This window comes from Melitaea cinxia, chromosome 15 (genome assembly GCF_905220565.1).
Source record: "Melitaea cinxia chromosome 15, ilMelCinx1.1, whole genome shotgun sequence".
Classification (NCBI taxonomy): Eukaryota; Metazoa; Arthropoda; class Insecta; order Lepidoptera; family Nymphalidae; genus Melitaea; species Melitaea cinxia.
Window position 1 is genome coordinate 2,790,140 of NC_059408.1, and position 20,550 is coordinate 2,810,689.

Here is a 20,550-nt window from a genome sequence, read left to right on the forward strand (position 1 = left end):
CAACTTGGGGAGTGTCAATTTGGTTTCAGACCCGGCATGGGAACTAGAGAGGCGCTCTTTGCCTTGAATGTTCTAGTACAAAAATGCAAAGACATGCAGACCAATGTTATCTTGTGCTTCATTGATTATGAGAAGGCGTTCGGTCGCGTAAGACATGATATACTCATGGAACGTTTGAGGGATATAGGTCTGGATGGCAAGGACTTACGGGTTATTAAGAACTTGTATTGGAACCAAAGAGCGGCTGTGAGAGTTGAGCATTCGGAGACCGATCAGGTTGAAATTTGCCGTGGTGTCCGTCAAGGGTGTATATTGTCTCCCCTGCTTTTTAACATATACTCGGAAGCTGTAATGTCTGAGGCTCTGGAAGGGTTGGAAGTGGGCGTCAAGATTAACGGTCAAGTCGTGAATAACCTACGATACGCCGATGATACCGTGCTTATCGCCTCTTCAGAGAACGACTTACAGACATTGGTGAACAGAGTTAACGAGTGCAGTGTGAAGGCGGGGTTGAGCATGAATATTAGCAAGACCAAGTTTCTGGTGGTATCGGGCGATAAGGGTTTAGAGCCGAAAATTCAAGTAGAAGGTAAATACCTAGAGCGGGTGCGTATGTACAAATACCTTGGTGCTTGGGTAAATGAAGAATGGGACTGTGGGAAAGAAATTCGGACCCGGATTGAAATTGCCCGAGCAAGCCTTAAAAGGATGGAGAAGGTTTTGTGCAGCCGCAAACTATCCATAAAGCTCAGACTAAGAATACTCCACTGCTATGTCTGGCCAGTAGTGTTATACGGTTGCGAGGCATGGACCTTGCGAGCTGACACCCAGAAGCGTCTAGAAGCTTTTGAGATGTGGTGTTACCGCAGAATGCTCCGTATTGGCTGGACACAGAAAGTTTCGAATGTGAGAGTACTCCAGCGCGTCGCCACTAGCCGAATGTTACTGCAAACCGTCAAGAAGAGAAAAGCCGAGTATTTGGGCCACGTCTTGAGACACGAGTGATACCAGCTGCTCCAAATTATAATGATGGGCAAAGTAGAGGGCAAGCGACGCGTTGGAAGAAGAAAAAAGTCCTGGTTGCGCAACATCCGCGAATGGATGAAGATCGCCAGCGTGGAAGAGCTGTTTCGCTTGGCACGAGACCGCGAAAAATTCGCTGAGCTGACGGCCAACCTCCAGTAGTGGAGAGGCACAAGAAGAAGAAGAAGTAGCTTATAGACACCTGCAACACCAGAAGCATCGCAAGCGCGTTGCCGACCCAATCCCCAATCCACCCAGGAACTCTGGTCACCTTACTCACCAACAGGAACACAATACTGCTTGAAAACAGTATTATTTTGCTGTGATCTTCTGTAAGGTCGAGGTACTACCACAGTCGGGCCTCTTATTATACTCGTACTAACTTCTCCTATTTTCCCTAAGTACATAAAAGTTTACCTTCTCAAAAAGCTTCCTTATTAAATGTTCGGATCACTTCTGGCCATTTTTTTCGCTATTTTGCGTTCGTAAAATGTCATAAAATTTAATCATTGTTCAATACAAAATATTAACATAATTGTTTATATATTTAAAAAAAAAACTTTAGTATTAATTAAAACATATTAGTTAATAACGTATTTCTTTACATCTCAAACACAAATTTTGATTATCGACTGTACTCCGCGGTTTCACACGCGTTAATTTGAGGGAAAATAGCCTTTAGAAAAAAAATATCCTGAGGAAGGCCCTCGGTAAGTGGCCCATCCAGTACAAAAATAATTTTACAATTCAAAACAGTAGTTTCTGAACTAACTAAACTGGGTGTTAAAACAAACGAATAAAAAAAAATCGGCTTTATATATATATATATTTTTTTTAATTTAAAAATTTACATCCACAGCCTTAAAATGCCCATGCCTTTTGTTAATCATGCATGCATTATAATAATATCACAGGCGATTTTTCATTATTACTACAGATCGACAGTCCTGTGACATCTGAGTAAAACTAGGACGTGGTCCGACGCTGACGGTTTTTTCTTTCCTTACAAAATACTGTTTGATGGGAAAGTATATTTTTTCATTGTTTTATAATATTAGTATAGACACTTAGATATTGTTTAACAATTTTACAACATAACGTTCAACACACACAACACGCCGTTCAACACGCCGTGTCAACACAAAGTCCCCGGCGTTGACCAGTTATTATGCAATACACATATATGTACATAGTACGGACGTATATTTTAATGACACATTTACATATGACTACATCATAGATACATCGACCTAGTGTTGTTAATTTATTATATTATTACTATTGGATCAGATCAAGATCATTGATGTTCTTTCTTATTTTCTATTTATTTATTTAATATACAAATATCTATTGAATTACACTATTAAGCTTAAGTTCTCAAAAATGAAAATATATGCTCTTGACGTATATAAATCACTTGATATGATAATTATGATAATTATGATAATTATGACCTAACTACAGGTACAATACGGTTAATAAGGATAAAAGCCCCTTATTAGCTGCGTAGGTTTCGTTGTATTCATGTGTATTTTTTTAATCGTTTCAAATTGATTATGTTATTAAAAATTACTATATTTTTTTCCTTATTAGCTTACACGAATGACAAATAATTTAGTTTTAAACTGTCACAGCTCATAAGTGATCGTCGAAGCGTCAAACCGCATTAAAAACAAAAGGACACCTTATTATTGCTTACAGATGATAAAGGCTGTTGGGAATTCGTGTTTCTTGTTTTAAATTATTAAATGAACGTCTAAATCTCAACTCAAGGTCGGCCCACTAGGATGTGAAACCTGTGTCGTGGGTCCTGAATCATACAACACAAAAGCACAAACATCCAGAACAGGATAAACGTATTCTGTATCGTCTTAACCACTGGCTCTTAAACCTTTTCGTGAGGGGATCATTTGAAAAAATGTTAGTTTTGTTACGGACCACCAATTGTTTGGTGGCAAAATCTGGAGTATCTACTCAGCTTTTAGTATAACACACTCACTCTCCGCCCCTCTGTCGTCGACCATTTCGGGTGCTTCCAGGGATCACGATTGGTTCGTGGACCACCGGTTAAGAACCATTGGTCTGTACAAATATTTGTAATGTGTAGTAAAACGCGTTAACACATCAATGAACACGTAAAATTTAAAATAAATAAATATAGTAATTCCTACGTTTGTGTGTTCGTCTTTATGTGTAACTAATGGATCAAAATCATTATACAAATAACATGTAACAATTGATAATATTCAAGCACTAGGTAGTAGTGCCATTTACTAAGTGTAAACGTCAATTATAACTGTAGCTATAGTAATTGAAACATCACGAAATTTTTATTTTTATAAAAAACTCAAACATGTTTATCGGCAGTTTGACCACATAAAAAGTACGTCATTGTTATTCTATTATCGTTATGCTTATTACAATTTACAATTTACGTGGATTTTTTACTTGTTACATATCGAATATAGCTAACATTATGTGGTACACGTTTAAAATGTAGGTATAGTTTATTTATTATCTGGTGCCCTTTTCACAAGTGTTACTTTAAAATACTTTTAATTACGCAAACATCTAAATCATTAATCACGTTCCTTATCTTTGTCCGCAAATATAAATATGATGTAGCTTGTGACGTAAAGAATGCTGTAACATGCTTAACACGATACTCGATCAAAACATTTTGAGGTCAGAGATAATAGTGATAACAGAAAATTTTGCCATTCTGTACTTATGTACGATGATTCGTACTCTTCCGTTTTTTTTTTTTTTACTTACGAGAGATAGATAATCTTTATTGAGAAAAACATAAGAGGTTTTGTCACACAGTGACCATGTCACCTTTCTGATACGTTACGTGAGGAGTTTATATGAAAATGCTGCCTTAGCTAGTAAGCACATCACTTCAGCCTGTCGCAGTCCACTGCTTGACGTATGCCTCCCCTAGTTCGCGCCAAAAATGGTACGAACTTATGTGTTTTGCCCATATTCACCACGCTGGGCAGGCGTCTTGGTGACCGCAGGGCAGGCTTTGTCGCACTGAAGATGCTGCTGCCCATCTTCGGCCTGTGTATTTGAAAGCCAGAAGTTGGATGGTTATCCCGCCATCACTCGGGTTTTTAAGTTCCAACGTGTGTGTGTGTGTTCCAAACTGTGTTATTCCTTAGTCGCCTCTTATGACACCCACGGGAAGAGAGGAGGTAGCTATATTCTATACTAGCGTACACCCACACAACATAGTGATCACAATTTAAGCTAAATTAGACCGTAACTGCAACGAAAGAATTTTCAAGTTTTAGTAATCGTTAGTAGACAATACATTTTTATAATATGAGTCTTTATCGGATTCGAAACTAAGTTTTTTACTAATTAGTCATTAATATATTCTTTATTTCACTAAAACATAGATTAACATAGGGACGTTTAAAAGAAAAAGAAGTTGGTCACAAGAGGTCTTATCTCTCCAATAGCAATCTTTTCTAAGCAACCTTAGGTAGAGGGTAGATTTAAAAGTATGGCATGGGTAATGGGTTGTCCGAAACATTCAAAGATTTATGTTTGTTTTTTGTTGCAGGTTGTCTAACATGTGTTCAAGTGTTAAACATTATGGTGCTCCTCGGCTTCATGCTGAACTACGCTCTTCGAGTAAACCTGACCATCGCTATCGTGGAGATGATCTTCGACGACAAGACCAACCATACTGTTGCAGCAGTTACCAACCTGACAGAAACCTTCAACGTCACAGAAGTGAGTATAAGTTTTCCAGCTCAAGGTCATTATCAATATCTTTACTTATCGCGTTTGTTGAAAATTCCTATATTGACGTTGCAGACATCATGTTCACGAGCGTCTGAAATTTTTTTGGGTTCTAAATTGTTGCGTATTTTGCGCAATTGTTCGGATAACTGGATACGCCCCCCCATTTAACGGACTTCAAAAAAGGAGAAAGTTGCTCAATTCGACCGTATATATACTTTTTATGTATGTTCCGGGATAACGTCGTCGTTTATGAACCGATTTTGATAATTCTTTTTTGTTGGAAAGAAGATATCCCAAAGGTGGTACCATTATAAGGAAACCAGGATCTGATGACGGAATCCCAGAGAATTCGAGGAGAACCCTCGAGTTTGTTAATTTTTTTCGTCTACTTATGTTACATTTACATATACATATATATATATATATATATATATATATATATATATATATATATATATATATATATATATATATATACATTACTTGTCGATGTAATTGAAATTGGTTTTTTTTCGTTTGCTAACAATTTATTATTAAATCCGTTGAAAGACAAATTATACATATATCTGGTTTCATGACAATAATAAATTAAAAATAAATATTAGGAAAAACCCTCGGTGACACTACTGCTAATTTGATTTATAGCTCGATAATTGTCGAATACGTTGTTTTTTGGTACGCATATGTACATACATTAAACTTCGTATATTATTCTGGAGATCCAGAATAACACACGCTACTTTTTATCCTGAAATTCCCACGGGATTGAAAATCGCGGAGGTAAAACCGCGAGTTGCAGCTAGTATATTAATTTTAATAATTTTTCAATTCACATATCATGTTTGTATTGCTTATATACGCGTTCGCTTAATAACGAATATAAAATATCTAAAATTTCGACCTAACGGGTACATCGTTCCTATAGCTTAATTGGCTAACAAGGTGAGTTGGAGATGCAGGTTCGATCCCGCTGGAACGGATTTTACATATGACATTAAAAAACATATTATGTTTTCCTAGGTCGTAACAATGTGATCTTAACCTTAATGTATGTATATACGTAATAAATACGTTTTTCACAAAAACTCGCTAGTACATACTAGGTAATCATAAATATGCATTTTGATAAACCTACGTCACTTAAAGAATTTCATAACTACTTACTGACCATTTCGAAGCCATCTTTGCAATTAAGATTAGACGGGTATCAGACTGAGTAAGAAATATAAACGAGACAATTAACTGAAATTACAGTAGGTATGGGTTTTTTTTGAAAGTTTATATCCTTTTAATGTTTTTATTCTGTTTGTTATCAAAAATCACAGTTACAGGTATAATATTTTAGAATAATTACTTTAAAAAAAAAATTATAAAAATAATGAAACTGAGTCTAGACTCCTATTTAGTTTGTCTTTTAAGGAATAGTATTATTAACTTAGTGAGCAGTTTAAAAAAAGAGAGTGAGAAAAAAAAAGAAAATTTAATTTAGTGTTAAAAAAAGCGTGTTTTTACTTTTATAACCGCACGTAAGTAGTTATACTTCATTGGCTAGCTAACGTCAGGGTTTCGGTTTATTGTGACGGTATGCGCGCGCATCGTAAAAAGTTACTTTCATCATTTTTCCCTTACGCGCCAAAATAACTTCAAAAATTTAAAAATTAAAAAAATATGTTAAATGACTATCAAAAACAAAAAGATATCAAGTGGGGTCATAAGATTTAGTACTTATAGCGTCTCACACGCTTAAAGAAATTCACCAAGAAGGTTAAAATGTTTTATCTTTCTCAGCATCCGGAACACATAGAACAGACCCGATACCTATGGAGCACAAAGCAGAAGAATCTTCTACTAGGATGTTTCTTCTGGGGATACGTGCTCACAGAAGTACCAGGTGGCAGACTGGCAGAGGTCATAGGAGCTCGGTGAGTAAAATATGTCATACATTGCAATATGTATAGGTACGTTTGTTCTCTAAAGATTTTAGACTTCCAGGCTTAGGTAAAAGATACGTACCTTTACTGCTTTGGTAATATTTGACGTCATTACATGAACATATTGTTAATTATATTATTTTTTACATATTCAGTTCAAACTAATTCAATAATTTGAATGCAATTTTTAATGCTTTTTCATTAAACAAGCGTCCCATACTATAATCTACATAGGTTAACATAAAATTTATTCACTCTCTTAAAACTTTAATTTTTTTTATCGAGATGAGGTCGTGTAAATAAGACTTAAAAGCAATTATTAAAATATTTTATTTACATTGAACAATTTATAGTTCATAATTTCATCGTAATAAGTATTGATGTAAGCTTCATTACTTTGTATCCTTGAGCAGGTTTACTTAGACTTGAATTACAGTAGAATTTTAATTAACAATATAATATATGGCGTTATAAGTTAATTTGTTAATTTAATAACATAACTGTACTTTTTGAAATAATCAATTGTTTGACGTAACGGCATATTACTAATACATAAATTACTGTCTTGAAGATAAGGATCATTATAAGATGTGAAAAGAATCCTGACAGGCTTATCCTGCTAGAAATCCTTTCCAAGAAATAACTTATTACGATTTTTTCATGATTCACTTCGGGGCGCTGACCGAAAATATTGATTCGTCACAAAACAATGCAGCAATCTTTATTGGTTCTAAATATAATTACAATGTTTTAAAGGTCCCAATAATTATTTTCTTATAAATACGACATGTTGTCATTTATTATGATGAAGATCTTCTTTAAATAAGAACTAAGAATTTGAAAGAGATAACTTTAATGTTAATTTTGTTCACATTTTAAATAAATAAATAAAAAAATCACTGCTAAATTATCTGCTCAATATAACATAAAGGGGTTGTTTCATTTTGGGCCAGGTCTTTGTACAGTATTCGAAAAAATAGTATAAAATCATAGAAATTAAAATAAAATATGCATTTAAGTAGTTTTACAGTGATTTAGAGGTAGTTTATAAAATTGATAATTGGGTACATACGTAGAATGGTAACTCTCGAAGTGCATCCACGCCATCTATCTATGTATTTTTGTTATCTATGTTAGATGAAATGTCACTATTTAAATAAATAAGACATTGAAATATCCGTCTCAGCCCCTTTTCACAACCCATTACTAGACACAGATCTCCTCAGAATCGACTTGTTGTTGGATGCGTAGGTACCAATTGTTTTAGTTATTTATAATTATGTAAAATGTCATCATGACATTTGTGTACATGTCATTGTCAAAAAGGATGCCAAGTGGTTGCGATTTTAATTCTTAAAATAAAAACTACCTCGTAAAAAGGCCTTTTAATGAGAAATAATGAAGAAATAATTACTATTTCATGAACCTGAACATTTTAAAATACTGTACAAATACCTAGCCCAGGCTCCATATAAATTTGAAACAACCCCTTTAACAGTAACTGTAAAACCAATTACAAAAATTACGATTGGGAAATTAAAATTAATGAAAATTAATTGTAATTATTAGTTAGATACATGAATTAAGTTCATATGTAGAATATCCTCTTTTTTTATTTAAAGTTATTATAAAATTAATACCATTGTGTATTTTTTTTGTTAATATTGATATTGCGTTATCAATGCAAATCAAAAAAATGCGAATACAAGGTACACATTATATACACACACATAATACCATAATTATATAGTGTTGCCATTCTTTATCCAAGTACACATTTAAATATAAGTAACAATAAACCGTTTTCTTTTGAAGAAAACATAGTAATCGTTTAGTTGATAAGAAACATTTCAAAATTGGAATTGTTGTCCAAAAAACTTAACATTTACTTTATTAAGATGCAACTAATTATAAATCTATGCCATGTTTGTCATCTTAATAAGAACGCAGACTAACATATAAGTGTATAATCTATGGACTAACACGTCACAAATGGTTATTTACAGTCCATTAATATTGTACGTAATCATTTCAGTGGACTTAAATTAGCCTACATGTTATTAGAGGCATCATTCAATGAAATAATTAACGATTCAGCGTCGAACTTTCCAGAAGCGTAATAGGAGAGTCGATTGGGTCAACGAGGATTGATGTATGTGCTTTTGGTCCTTAGTTGTTATTATTATTGCTTTTACGAGCTGTTGCTAACCGATTCGTTATGTGTCAGCTATTGTTATGTTGGAAACGACTTGTTTTTGTTTATTTATATTCAAATTATGCGTTATGATTGGTTCTTTGTAACGTCATGATTTTATTCGTATTGTTTAGTTTTCGTGTATTATCCAATTTCGAATAAAAAAAATTATTCTAAAAAATCTGTAAAATATAATAATTATACCTTACCAAATAATTTCAATAAACATTAAAACATAAACTGTAAAAAGCTTGTGCGCTTTAATCAGAAATATTAAATTTTTAATAAGTACCCATAATATTTAATGCTACCTTTTTTACTTATTTTCTCTTTTTATAATATTCTTGAATATAGGTGTGAATAAAAGGTATTTGTTTTTGTTCATCATCATCATCACAGCAGCCTATCGCAGTCCACTACTGGACATGGCCTCCACAAGTTCACGCCAAAAATGAAAAATGGCGCGAACTCACGTGTTTTGCCCATAGTCACCACGCTGGGCAGGCGGGTTAGTGACCGCAGGGCTGGCTTTGTTGCACCGAAAACGCTGCTGCCCGTCTTCGGCCTGTGTATTTCAAAGCCAGCAGTTGGATGATTATCCCGCCGGTCGGCTTTTTAATTTCCAAGGTAGTAGTGGAACTGTGTTATCCCTTAGTCGCCTCTTACGACACCCACGGGAGAGAGGGGGTGACTATATTCTTTAATGCCGTAGCCAAACAGCATGTTTTTCTTACATAAAATAAATTAATACCTTACTATTTGTTATTAGTTATTACTATACAGAATGTTCGACTCCTAACTGCGAAAAAGAATTCATATCCATAAGCGGGTCTTTACTTGTATGAGACAGTTAGTATTAATATTTCACTTCTCGACGTTTTTAGGGCTAAGAAAACTAGTATTGGATGGTTATGTAGAACTAAGTTGCCAGATATATATGTTCGTATAACAAAGGAAAATTTAAAAAAAAAATGGCTAGGAATGTTTTTTTCACGTAGAACGTGATCTTTAACACCTACAGAACTTTTCACTACATTTATAGGGACGCATTTAGGATTCGAACAGCCTATATCATCATTGAAAAAGACAGCTTAGACGAAATAATATTCTAGAACAATCCAACTTTAAAGTATCGTAAAATGTGTCATTTGTTTTATCGTACATTTCAATTGCGTCAGCTGTCGAATCCAAGAGACTATTACGAGTTTATGACAAATACGAATTAATGATTGGTTAACTTCGATTAAATGCAAAATTGTTGCAGTTTTAAATGTATTTTTAACCGACTTTAAAAAAGAAGTAGGTTCTCAATTTGACTGTATTTGTTGTGTGTTCCTCTAACGTTTTACTGAATGTACCGATTTTGATGTTTTTTTTTTTAATCGAAAGCTGGTACTTGTCCTGTGGTCCCATTTTTTCAATTTAATTTGTAATCAGGAAGCAGTATCCCTAATGATGCGTATTTAATTGATAATTTCTTTGATTACCTACATATATTGTATTACGAAGTCAGTTATATTTTTTCGTTTGGGAATAAAAATAATAATTGTTTAATTAAGTATTCGTTCGTAATATGTCTCATATAAATATAATACTTTATAAAGATAATTAATAATTTTTTTTGAATACTTTCTTTGTTTTTTAATTTTTTTAAACACGATAAATAATATTTTTTCCGAAGCTATGAAATTTCTCATAAAGGAAACAAAACTAAAAATATTATCCTCATTCATACAACTCTGTAATATCTATTACAGTGTTTAAAGCAATAAGGTTCATCAAAAACAATTACATGCCGATAAAAACTTTGCCAAGTATTATTCAGTAATTGTGTTTGTAACAATTTATTGTATTTAACCATTAATTTTTTTAAATATAAAAACATTTATGTTATGTGAGTATGCTAAAAATGTTATAACAAACGGGAAAACATAAAAATAATATCACAATATATTAAAAATTCAATATAGTGTACACGAGTTTAATTTAAAATTATAATGCTTGTAATAATAGGTGCACAATCATGTGGAACGCTCTAGATTGTGAGACCGTTCAGACAGTGTTTCGATTTTAATGAAAATTCGAAATTCGAATTGTGAAATTTAAAAACTATTCCAATTTTCATTTCAAATTTTGTAATTTTATCTACACTTTGTAGTAGGTTTATTCTTAATTATAATATTCTTATAGTTCTTAAAACTAGACAAAAAATGAGTTAATTAAGAAATTTAAATGGTAACATTAAAAACAAATATCGCTAATATTGAACTATAATTCTGTACATGCTTATAATATACTGAATTTATTGAACTATTTTTTTTAACTATTTTATCACATATAAAATAGTTAAAAGTAATAGTTTAATGTAATTATTTATAAGTTTAAACGAAACAAGGAATTTATTGATTAAAATGAAACTAAGAAATAAAAGTGTTTCATTATACAAACATAGTTACTTTTTAATTTTATAGTAAAGTTCTAAATCATAGATATCGTTACAATATTGACTCATGTAATAATGTGCAGTAAATGTGAACGTTTGTAGGTTACAGTTTGAATATGATATTTGCCGATGAATCATGCCTTGCCAGTTGCCACACATGTAACACATCGAGATTGTAACATTTAGTTTAGCTATGAAATTTAATTTAATAACGCATAATATGTTTATTCAATTGAATTTTTAATAATATAATTTGACTTTTTCATAATTGGACGTATTTGCTTTGTCTTCTACCAGGCGAGTGTTCGGCTATAGCACTCTTCTAGCCAGCGTCTTAACCCTCTTGTCGCCTGGAGCCGCAGCAGCCGGGTTCGGCTGGATAGTCGCCCTTCGAGTAGTCCTCGGCTTCTTACTTGGCGCGACATGGCCGGCCATCCTCCCCATGGCCTCGAAATGGATCCCCCCGATGGACAGATCAAAATTCATGTCCAACATGATGGGTAAGTCCGAATGATCTCACGTCTGTTAATAACACTTGATAAATTACTTATAACTAATGAAACTGTTTTGACATTCGCAACGACCAATCCGTGACGTAGCTATCAAATTGACAATTAGGTAAGACGCAATGCAATGTATCGCTTCGCCTTGACCGGCGACCGTTTCGATTAAGCGATTGTCTATCGTGTAATTTTATACGTCAAATGTGGCGCGGAAGTTTATTGTTATCGTTGGCCGCGTAAACGTTTCGATATGCTTCGAAAACATGAGCAACATGGCGGAGGCGCGCGCAGGCGTGGTCGCTGACGTCAGCGCGATACCGCGCTTTGATTGGCCGAAACAAACACGCGATTTAACCTTGCAAAACCGTTGCTAAGCGCGGGTAACCAAGTAACCAGTTCGGAGAAATGTTGTTTAGTGTTATTTTAGTTTACATGTGACGATGAGTTCGATAGCAAGGTTATGCCCGGCTCGTGTTTGCGAAATGGAACGCCTTCGTTTGGCTCCCACTTTGTACGAAACGAGGTTAATGGTGTCTTGTCAGTGGAATTTCGACATATGCCGTAAAGAAATGACAATTTTTGCGCAATCGACATAACATTATTGCCATCGCTGATAAGCACATGTGTTTTATCACCAGATGTAGTTCAATAAAAAAGAAAAAAAAAATACAGTCGAATTGAGAACCTCCTCCTTTTTTGGAAGTCGGTTAAAAAGAATAAAACTATTTAAGGATTTTAAGATTCCATATTTGCTGTATTAGGTACTTATCGATTAATAGGACTGTCGTCCCAGTGTTGAGTGTAGGTCTCGCTTCAGCCTGTGATATCACACTGCTGGGCTTAGGTCTCTTTCTCCCATGTACGATCAGAGCTTAATCCACCACGCTGCTCCAATGTGGGTTGGCGGATATATTTCCTACTGTGAGTAACGATCGCTATTAGGTTACATGATAACAACAGGGACCGACCGGCTTAACATGCTCTCCAAAGGCTCGGTGGAGAGACCCAAAAGGACTGCACAATCACCCAGACCACGACAACCATCTGTATGGCTACTAATTTTTTTTGTCATGTGTGGGGATCGAACCCGTAACCGCCAGAGCAACAGCCACAAACCAGTGCTGTCACCGTTGCGCCAACGCGTCGTCAGGTCGGCATTGTAGGCCTAAAGTCCCTAAATACAATAAAATAAATTATATATAGGTTAGGTATCAAAATCTTACAGATACAGACAACGTACAAGACACAACGTGACTACTGCCAACACAACAACATATTATTTTCAACCAATACATATTATCTAAAGTCAATCCCAACAAGCACAAAGGTGGATTGGGTCATTAGGAAAATTTCACAGACCACTCATTCATCGAACACAAATATATAATTTTATATTATGCGTAAATATAATTAATAAGCAATTTTATATCTGTACGTAATGTAATAAGCTGTATCATTAATATTATTGGATGACGACGTTCTATGATAACGTTTGCGTAAACCACTTGTTTTTATTGAAATATCTATTAAATAACAAACAAGCTTCAGCCTGTGTCATGAATAAATATTAAAGTAAAAAAATATGATATTAATTATTACACTTAATACAATTTTAATTATTAATAAGTGTATAAAATGTATTTGAGATAATAATACTGTGGGGATGGGGAGAGCCATTGGATTCATTTTTCCACATAGCAGCTGCCATAGCTGATGCTATAAAATGGACTTATTCACTCACAATTTTGCCTTAAAATTGACTCAAATAACAATATTGTTATTTTAATGTACAGGATACGACTTTAGAAGTCAATTCACAATTAAAGACAATTATTTTGAAACTGTAAATACTACTTGACTAGCCCGTTGGAGCTGTGTGCAGTGACTGCTTTCTGCTCCAGGGGTTGTGGGGCGATAACCGCGCTGTCTCTGAGTGTAATATATGTATTATATGTATATATTTATCGAAAATGTAGCTATAACAGCAGATTGGTTTACATACATACACAAGAATTAAGTTGGTTACCTTAGACAAAAACGTACCTACCTTCGTTTGAAGAACTGCTTTACAGTTACCTTAAGTTTCTAGATAATTAAATCAATAAATTTAATATTTAATTACTTTAGTGAATAGAATATGTTAAATATGCAGCTACAGTTTTAAGGATTATTACTTATGACACTTATATAATTATTTTTTGTCCTATTCGATCTACAGATATTTGTTATTTGATAGAAAGAGAGAAAGTGACATTAAAACCAGTTATTAGGCATTTATAGGCGAATTATAATATTAGTTTATACTAAGAAGTAATGTTCAATAATTAGGACTTGAATCGACTTGGGAAGTACTCCAATCTTACACAAGATCACACCTAAATAGCATTTTTCTTAACTAATGTTGTGTTTCTATGGTGAGTAAGGTTGTCAGAGATCATAGAAAGCGCTGTGTTGACAGCAGGGGTTAGAGGCTTAGCAAAGCGCTTGTAATGCCACTAGTGTTGCAAACAACTATCAGCTAATAACTATAAATATAATACGGTAACGCGAAATACAAAAAAGTAATAATGAATTACATCATTCAAAGTATTGAAACGATGACATTAAGTGTGAACAGACTGCGAATATTTCATTCCTTGTAATGAATTAAATTGGTTCTATTTGAGTATGTTAAATTGAAATTGATGACAAAATATTAGACATAAAAGTAGGTACATGTTGAGTTTTATTTTTGTCGATTCACATCAACTGTTTAAATAGTCTATTAAAGAATATTTTACATATTCTGTCATACGATTTATTGACTTTTGAAGCCTACTTGAATAAAGAAATTGCTGATTTTGTTTCGAATAATCTATACCTACAACAGGATACATATGAACAGCAATTGCTTTATATTTATACCCTTTAAAAAAATTGTCATTTGGTTGTCAAATATTTATAAGTGCGTTCAGAAAGTGTTTTGTCCATATTTTTCACAATTATATGTAGGTGATACGAAGTTCACCGGGTCATCTAGTGTCCACTAAAATTTTTACTAAATTACGGAAATTATTTCTTTTCGCATTTCTTTATCACGCGACCTTCACTTTTGATAAAGGCAAAATCAATCGATACGGGAATTTTATTTTTCTTTAGTAATCTTCAGCCGTCTCGTAAAATTATGATAAATTTAATCTAAATCAATGAATCACATCAAATCTTACGATACGTTATCCATTTGTTTCCTCATTATCTGCAAATGACAACAATAATACGCAAAAATCTAAACCCCCTTTAATCTGCTATCTTTTTGATAATATAAAGTATGTTATGATTTTTTTTATACAACTAGGTCGGCAAATAAGCGTACGGCTCACCTGATGGAAAGCGGTCCGTAGCTTATAGACGCTTGTAACACCAGAAGCATTGCAAACGCGTTGTCGACCCTACCCCCAATCCCTCCCAGGAGTTCTGGTCACTTTACTCACTATAGGAGCAAAACATTGCTTGAAACCATTATATTAGCTGTCATTTACCTTAAATATCTTATCTTTATTAATTAATATAAAACCTTGTTGCACGGAGAAGTGCTATGTTATTTTTTAATTATTTATCACTATTTGTTTCTTGCGACATTCTCTGCGTCGTTAGTTATAACAATATGTTTTATGCGTAGAGTAAAAGACTTAAAATAAGCAATAATAACTTAATTGAAGAGTTACTTTAAATTAAAATTACTGTAAGATAACATAAATTCAACACATTTTGAGTTACAATGTAATAACTTTTTTGAATTAAGAGTGTTGAATTTCGAGAATTTCTTAGGTGTTTGTTTAACACAACATTGTCTACATTAGAAAACACTACGATGCTTAAGTGTTGCGTCAGTAAATACGCGAATAATATAACTTACGTAGATAATATGTACATAATTACGTAATATGTGTATAGGCTCTCTGTAGCTCTGTTACACGGTGACATGAACAAACTCATCCTAATTAATCAGTCAATGTCAATGTTGCCATTATCATTTCGAGTTCGTATTATTCGTATTATGTAACTTGCCATAAACAAATTTCATTTGAACATTTTTTAATGTTAATATTATGTAATATATGTTATGTTAATAATGCAATATAATCAAATAAAAACTCAAAGTAAGTAAGTAAAGTAAGTCACAAGAAGCCCGGTTGCTATATTCATAAAAAAACATTCGTTTTGCTGACTTATTGTCAATTTTCGAAAAAGAGATGCTCTAAGTTTAACGGTCCGTGAGCAAAACGAATCGTTTGCTGATTATAACAACTTGTCATAAGACACAAGAAAAACCAAACATATGATTAGTAAATTATATTTTCCGTTGATAAAAGTCATTAAAATAAATAATAAACACTATCCCTTTGAGTTGTCAACACATGATAATGGATCCGTCCAAAAATATTACGCACGTTGAATTATAAAATTTCCGTCGTTCCGGATTCACGGGCCTTTTAACTCACAAAAAGAATTCGAAAAAATCGAAATATTATTTCATATATTATCATTGGATAGCCATCCAACTGCTGGCTTTGAAATACAGAGACCGAAGACGGGCAGCAGCGTCTTCGGTGCGACAAAGCCAGCCCTGCGGTCACCAACCCGCCTGCCTAGTGTGGGCAAACTATGGGTAAAACACATGAGTTCGGGTCATAATGTCTGGCGCGAATTTGTGTAGGCCTATGACTGCGATAGGCTGAAGTGATGATGATGAAATATCATTTTATATTAACTCTAATAGTTCTGAGTAGTTTCTCTTAAGCTCGATTGGAGATGGTCCTGTCCTTTTTCTTAGATGATTTATTTATTTGTACAAATTACCGTATCCAAAAAAATGTTGGGATATTTGTCCCAGTGATTTTTATTACCTTAAATTGAAAATCGCCATCGTTACTTTTGATGTTGAAATTATCTAATAAACCAAAGTAGAACAGTATGACAGTTTAAGCTCTAACCATTGTTCAATATGAGACATAAAAGCTTTTCATCATTATTGAAATATCTTCGGTATGCCAAAACGCATGAGAGAAGTCGCAGGTGTAAACAAGTTCATTAAAGCATGTGACTTGCCCTATGTCCTTTCACACAAGTGGGTCTAGGTACTGTTAAGGAAAAAACTAATTACACTAACCTTCACGTTTTGACCTCTCTCGAAAGTGTATTCCGCTAATGGATTCTTTGCATGCGAAAATTATTTTCCTTTTATATCGAGAGATTGGATTTTACGCACTTGACCAGTTCTAGACTTATCTCTGTTAAAATATAGCCTATGTCATTCATTGATAACGTTAAAACTGGTTAGAGAATTTTTAAAATCGTTCGTTTAGTTTTGAAGCTTATCAAATACAAAAAAAAAAAAATACAATCTGGATATTATTATAGGAATGATGATTGATTACGGTTCAGTGATACTTATTTTTGTATATGACAATTTTAAACATTACATGGGGTTACAATTTTTGATTTCTAGTGCCTTGAACATAGCCGAGAAACTAAGAAGTACAGACGATTGTCCATAGACATCTCAAATAATGCGTTTGAGAAAGAGTACTATTATTCAGAAAGATTAAACGAAGACAATAATTGACGATATTTACACACATATACAGTAGATACAGAACATTACTTTATAAAGTAACTAGCTGTTCCGGCGACTTAGTCCGCGTGGAAATCAATAAAAAAGTTATTGTTCTTTCGCAGAGTAATAAAATAAATAAATTTCTAAAATAAAAGTAGCTTAAGTTACTCCTTATTACACCAGCTGTCTGCAGTGAAAGTCCTGTCAAAAACGGTTCAGCCGTTTCAGAGATTAGCCGGAACAAACAGACAGACAAAAATTGTAAAGAATGTTATTTTGATATATGTACCGTGTATAACATCTATTTAGTAATAAGCGGTTATTTTACTATCACAAACAGACATTCCAATTTTATTTATTTGTATAGACTATCTAGCCCGGCGATTTTCATACCGCCTTAATTTTTTTTTTAGTTATTCATTATTTACATCGAAATAAAATATAGCCTATCTTTCAAGTTGGATCTAACTGCACTCGGTGTGCAAATTTGATTAAAATCGGTTAAGTAGTTTAGAATTCCATCGCGGACAAACAACCTGTCACGTAATTTGTATATATTACTAGCGACCCGCCCCGGCTTCGCACGGTTGCAAAAACTATCAGTGTTCCTCTATTATATTATGCATGTGTTATACATATCCTTCCTCTTCAATCACTCTATCTATTTAAAAAAAAAACCGCATCAAAATCCGTTGCGTAGTTTTAAAGATTTAAACATACATAGGGACAGAGAAAGCGACTTTGTTTTATACTATGTAGTGAAGACGTAGTGTTACTTTTTCGATCTATAATTTATGAGTACACTTTGCATATACATAAAAAATTTAAGTAAATGTATTTATATTTATATAATTTTAATACGTATTATATATTTTGTTACAGCTTCGTCCCTGGGTGCAGCAATAACTATGCCTATCTGTGGTTTTCTGATTGCACACTTCGGTTGGGAGTCGGCGTTTTATTTCACCGGTATGTGAAAGCTTTAATTATTTATTTCTTGTAAAAATACTTTATTATCAACTTTAACAATATTAATTATTATTTATTCATTATTTATGTTTTTAATGAGATTTCACAACTCAAATTACATATCAAACTTTTCTTACCTACCTTCAAAAACGAAGAATATTCTCAATTACTGTATTTTTTTTTAATGTTTGATACCTCGCAACTTTTTACTGAATGTACCGATTTTATTGATTATTTTTATTCAAAAGAAGTTGGTTGTATATTATTAGGATGTTAATATTTAGGGTATCCGCTTTTAACCAAATGTCCGGTCAAATTGGCTAGTCTGTCCGGCCTTGGCTAGGTTTGACGACCTGGCAACTCTACCAGTAGCTGCATTTTACAACATTATTTTGATTTATCAGGTATAATTGGAGTGATGTGGTCGGTGGCATGGTTCGCTGTGGTGTATGACTCACCAGCTCAGCATCCGCGCATCTCAGACTCTGAGAGAAACTTCTTGCTGAAGGTACTCCCACTGGACACTGGAAAACAGGTGAGGCTACTAGATAAAATAGTTATTTTTTTATTTTTGAAGTAAAACTTCAATGACGCACGCTTGACTTGAGAAGTAGCTGGTGAATGCGTTACGAGAGCGTTACGAAAAGTGTGATCGGGCGAGGCGAACGGAGCAAGAGAGAGGATCACACATTTTTTATCTCTTTCTCTCATAGCTAGTTACGTTTCGTATATCTAAGACACAGTGCAGGCATATTGTGCAGAAGTTTTATTCCAGCCGTGTGGCCGTATGTTTATTTATTATATTCTCTGATTAAGCATAATTTTTTTTAGTCATCTATCATGATTATGTTAGAGTTTAATGGTCAATTTACAGTGGCTTAGTTCAAACGGGACAGTCCCGTATTTAAGGATGAGAATGTGAACTGGGCCATAGCCAACATATTATTGCTTATGATATCAAAGTCACAAATTTTATACAACTACTTTTCTTATATTTCTTGTATTTAGATTATAAACTGACAGTGACATCAGCTCGGGTTCAATAATCATTTTGTGAATTGTTTCGTCTTTAGCATTTCAAGAATCAGTAGCTTGGTAATAAATCACTAATCAGCAATATATTCAAATGTAAACCAACTCTTAAAAGGCGACAGAGCGACAAAGCAATTACCTTATTAACATTTGTACAAAAAGAATTATCGTAAGTTTTCGTGATAAAGAATCCAGTATGGAAATTAGAGCTTCATGTTTCGAACATATTGTTTTGTAGAATGAAACTAGTTTTAACGAGTTGTTATATAACTTCAGACTATGTACATATATGTATGTATTATGAGATGGTATTGTAGATAGAGAAAATAGAAGAGCCACTGGGGAGGGTCGGTGGTTAACTTGGAAATGGGTTAGTAAATGCCCCTGGTGTGGCAGTCCATCGCTTCAGCCTGTAATGTCCCACTGCTGGGCATAGGTTTCTTTCCCTATGTAGGAGAGAGATCGGAGCTTAATCCACCACGCTGCTCCAATGCGGGTTGATTATCATTCACATATCTATTCCCTACTATGAGTAACGATCGCTATCAGGTGTACATGATAACAACCGGGACCGACGGATTAACGTGCTATCCGAGGCACGACGGGGTTCCACAATGACTGCACAAACGCCCGGACCACGGAAAACATCCGTATGACGCCGGCGCAACAGCCTCAAACAAATGCTGTGATCGTTGTGCCAACGCATCGTTGCTGTATACGTATATAAAGATTTTTTTTTTAAACCAGAAACATTATGAATCAAAGACCTTGGCTATTACTAATTTATATTCCTATAAAACCAGTCCCTACATAACGCATTTTAATGTGGCCTTCGCAGATTAGTTAAAATGCACTCACAAAGTGACGAGCAACTGTCGTCTCCGCTATATGTAATGTATTAAACATTGGCAGATTTAATTCGTATGATTTATTTTTGGGTTACCCACACATGAGGAAATTCTAAAAAAAATGTAATATCATATCAAAAATCGACCGTTCCAGCGGGAATCGAACCTGCATCTCCGACTTACCGTGTCAGTGCTTTAGCTAATTAAGCTTTCGAACGATGTAACCGCTAGATCGAAATTTTTGATATGATGATT

At 33.9% G+C, this 20,550-nt stretch overlaps 1 protein-coding gene across 1 annotated transcript in view; it reads left to right on the plus strand.

Moving 5' to 3' along the window:
- The first annotated feature begins 4,539 nt into the window (after window positions 1-4,539).
- LOC123660599 (sialin) overlaps window positions 4,540-20,550 on the plus strand; it is a 40,566-nt gene continuing 24,555 nt past the window's right edge. The window contains exons 1-6 of the mRNA XM_045595654.1: window positions 4,540-4,543; window positions 4,595-4,731; window positions 6,568-6,701; window positions 11,615-11,847; window positions 18,329-18,415; window positions 18,820-18,950. Coding sequence (XP_045451610.1) covers window positions 4,540-4,543; window positions 4,595-4,731; window positions 6,568-6,701; window positions 11,615-11,847; window positions 18,329-18,415; window positions 18,820-18,950 — 726 coding nt within the window. The remainder of the gene's footprint in view (window positions 4,544-4,594; window positions 4,732-6,567; window positions 6,702-11,614; window positions 11,848-18,328; window positions 18,416-18,819; window positions 18,951-20,550) is intronic.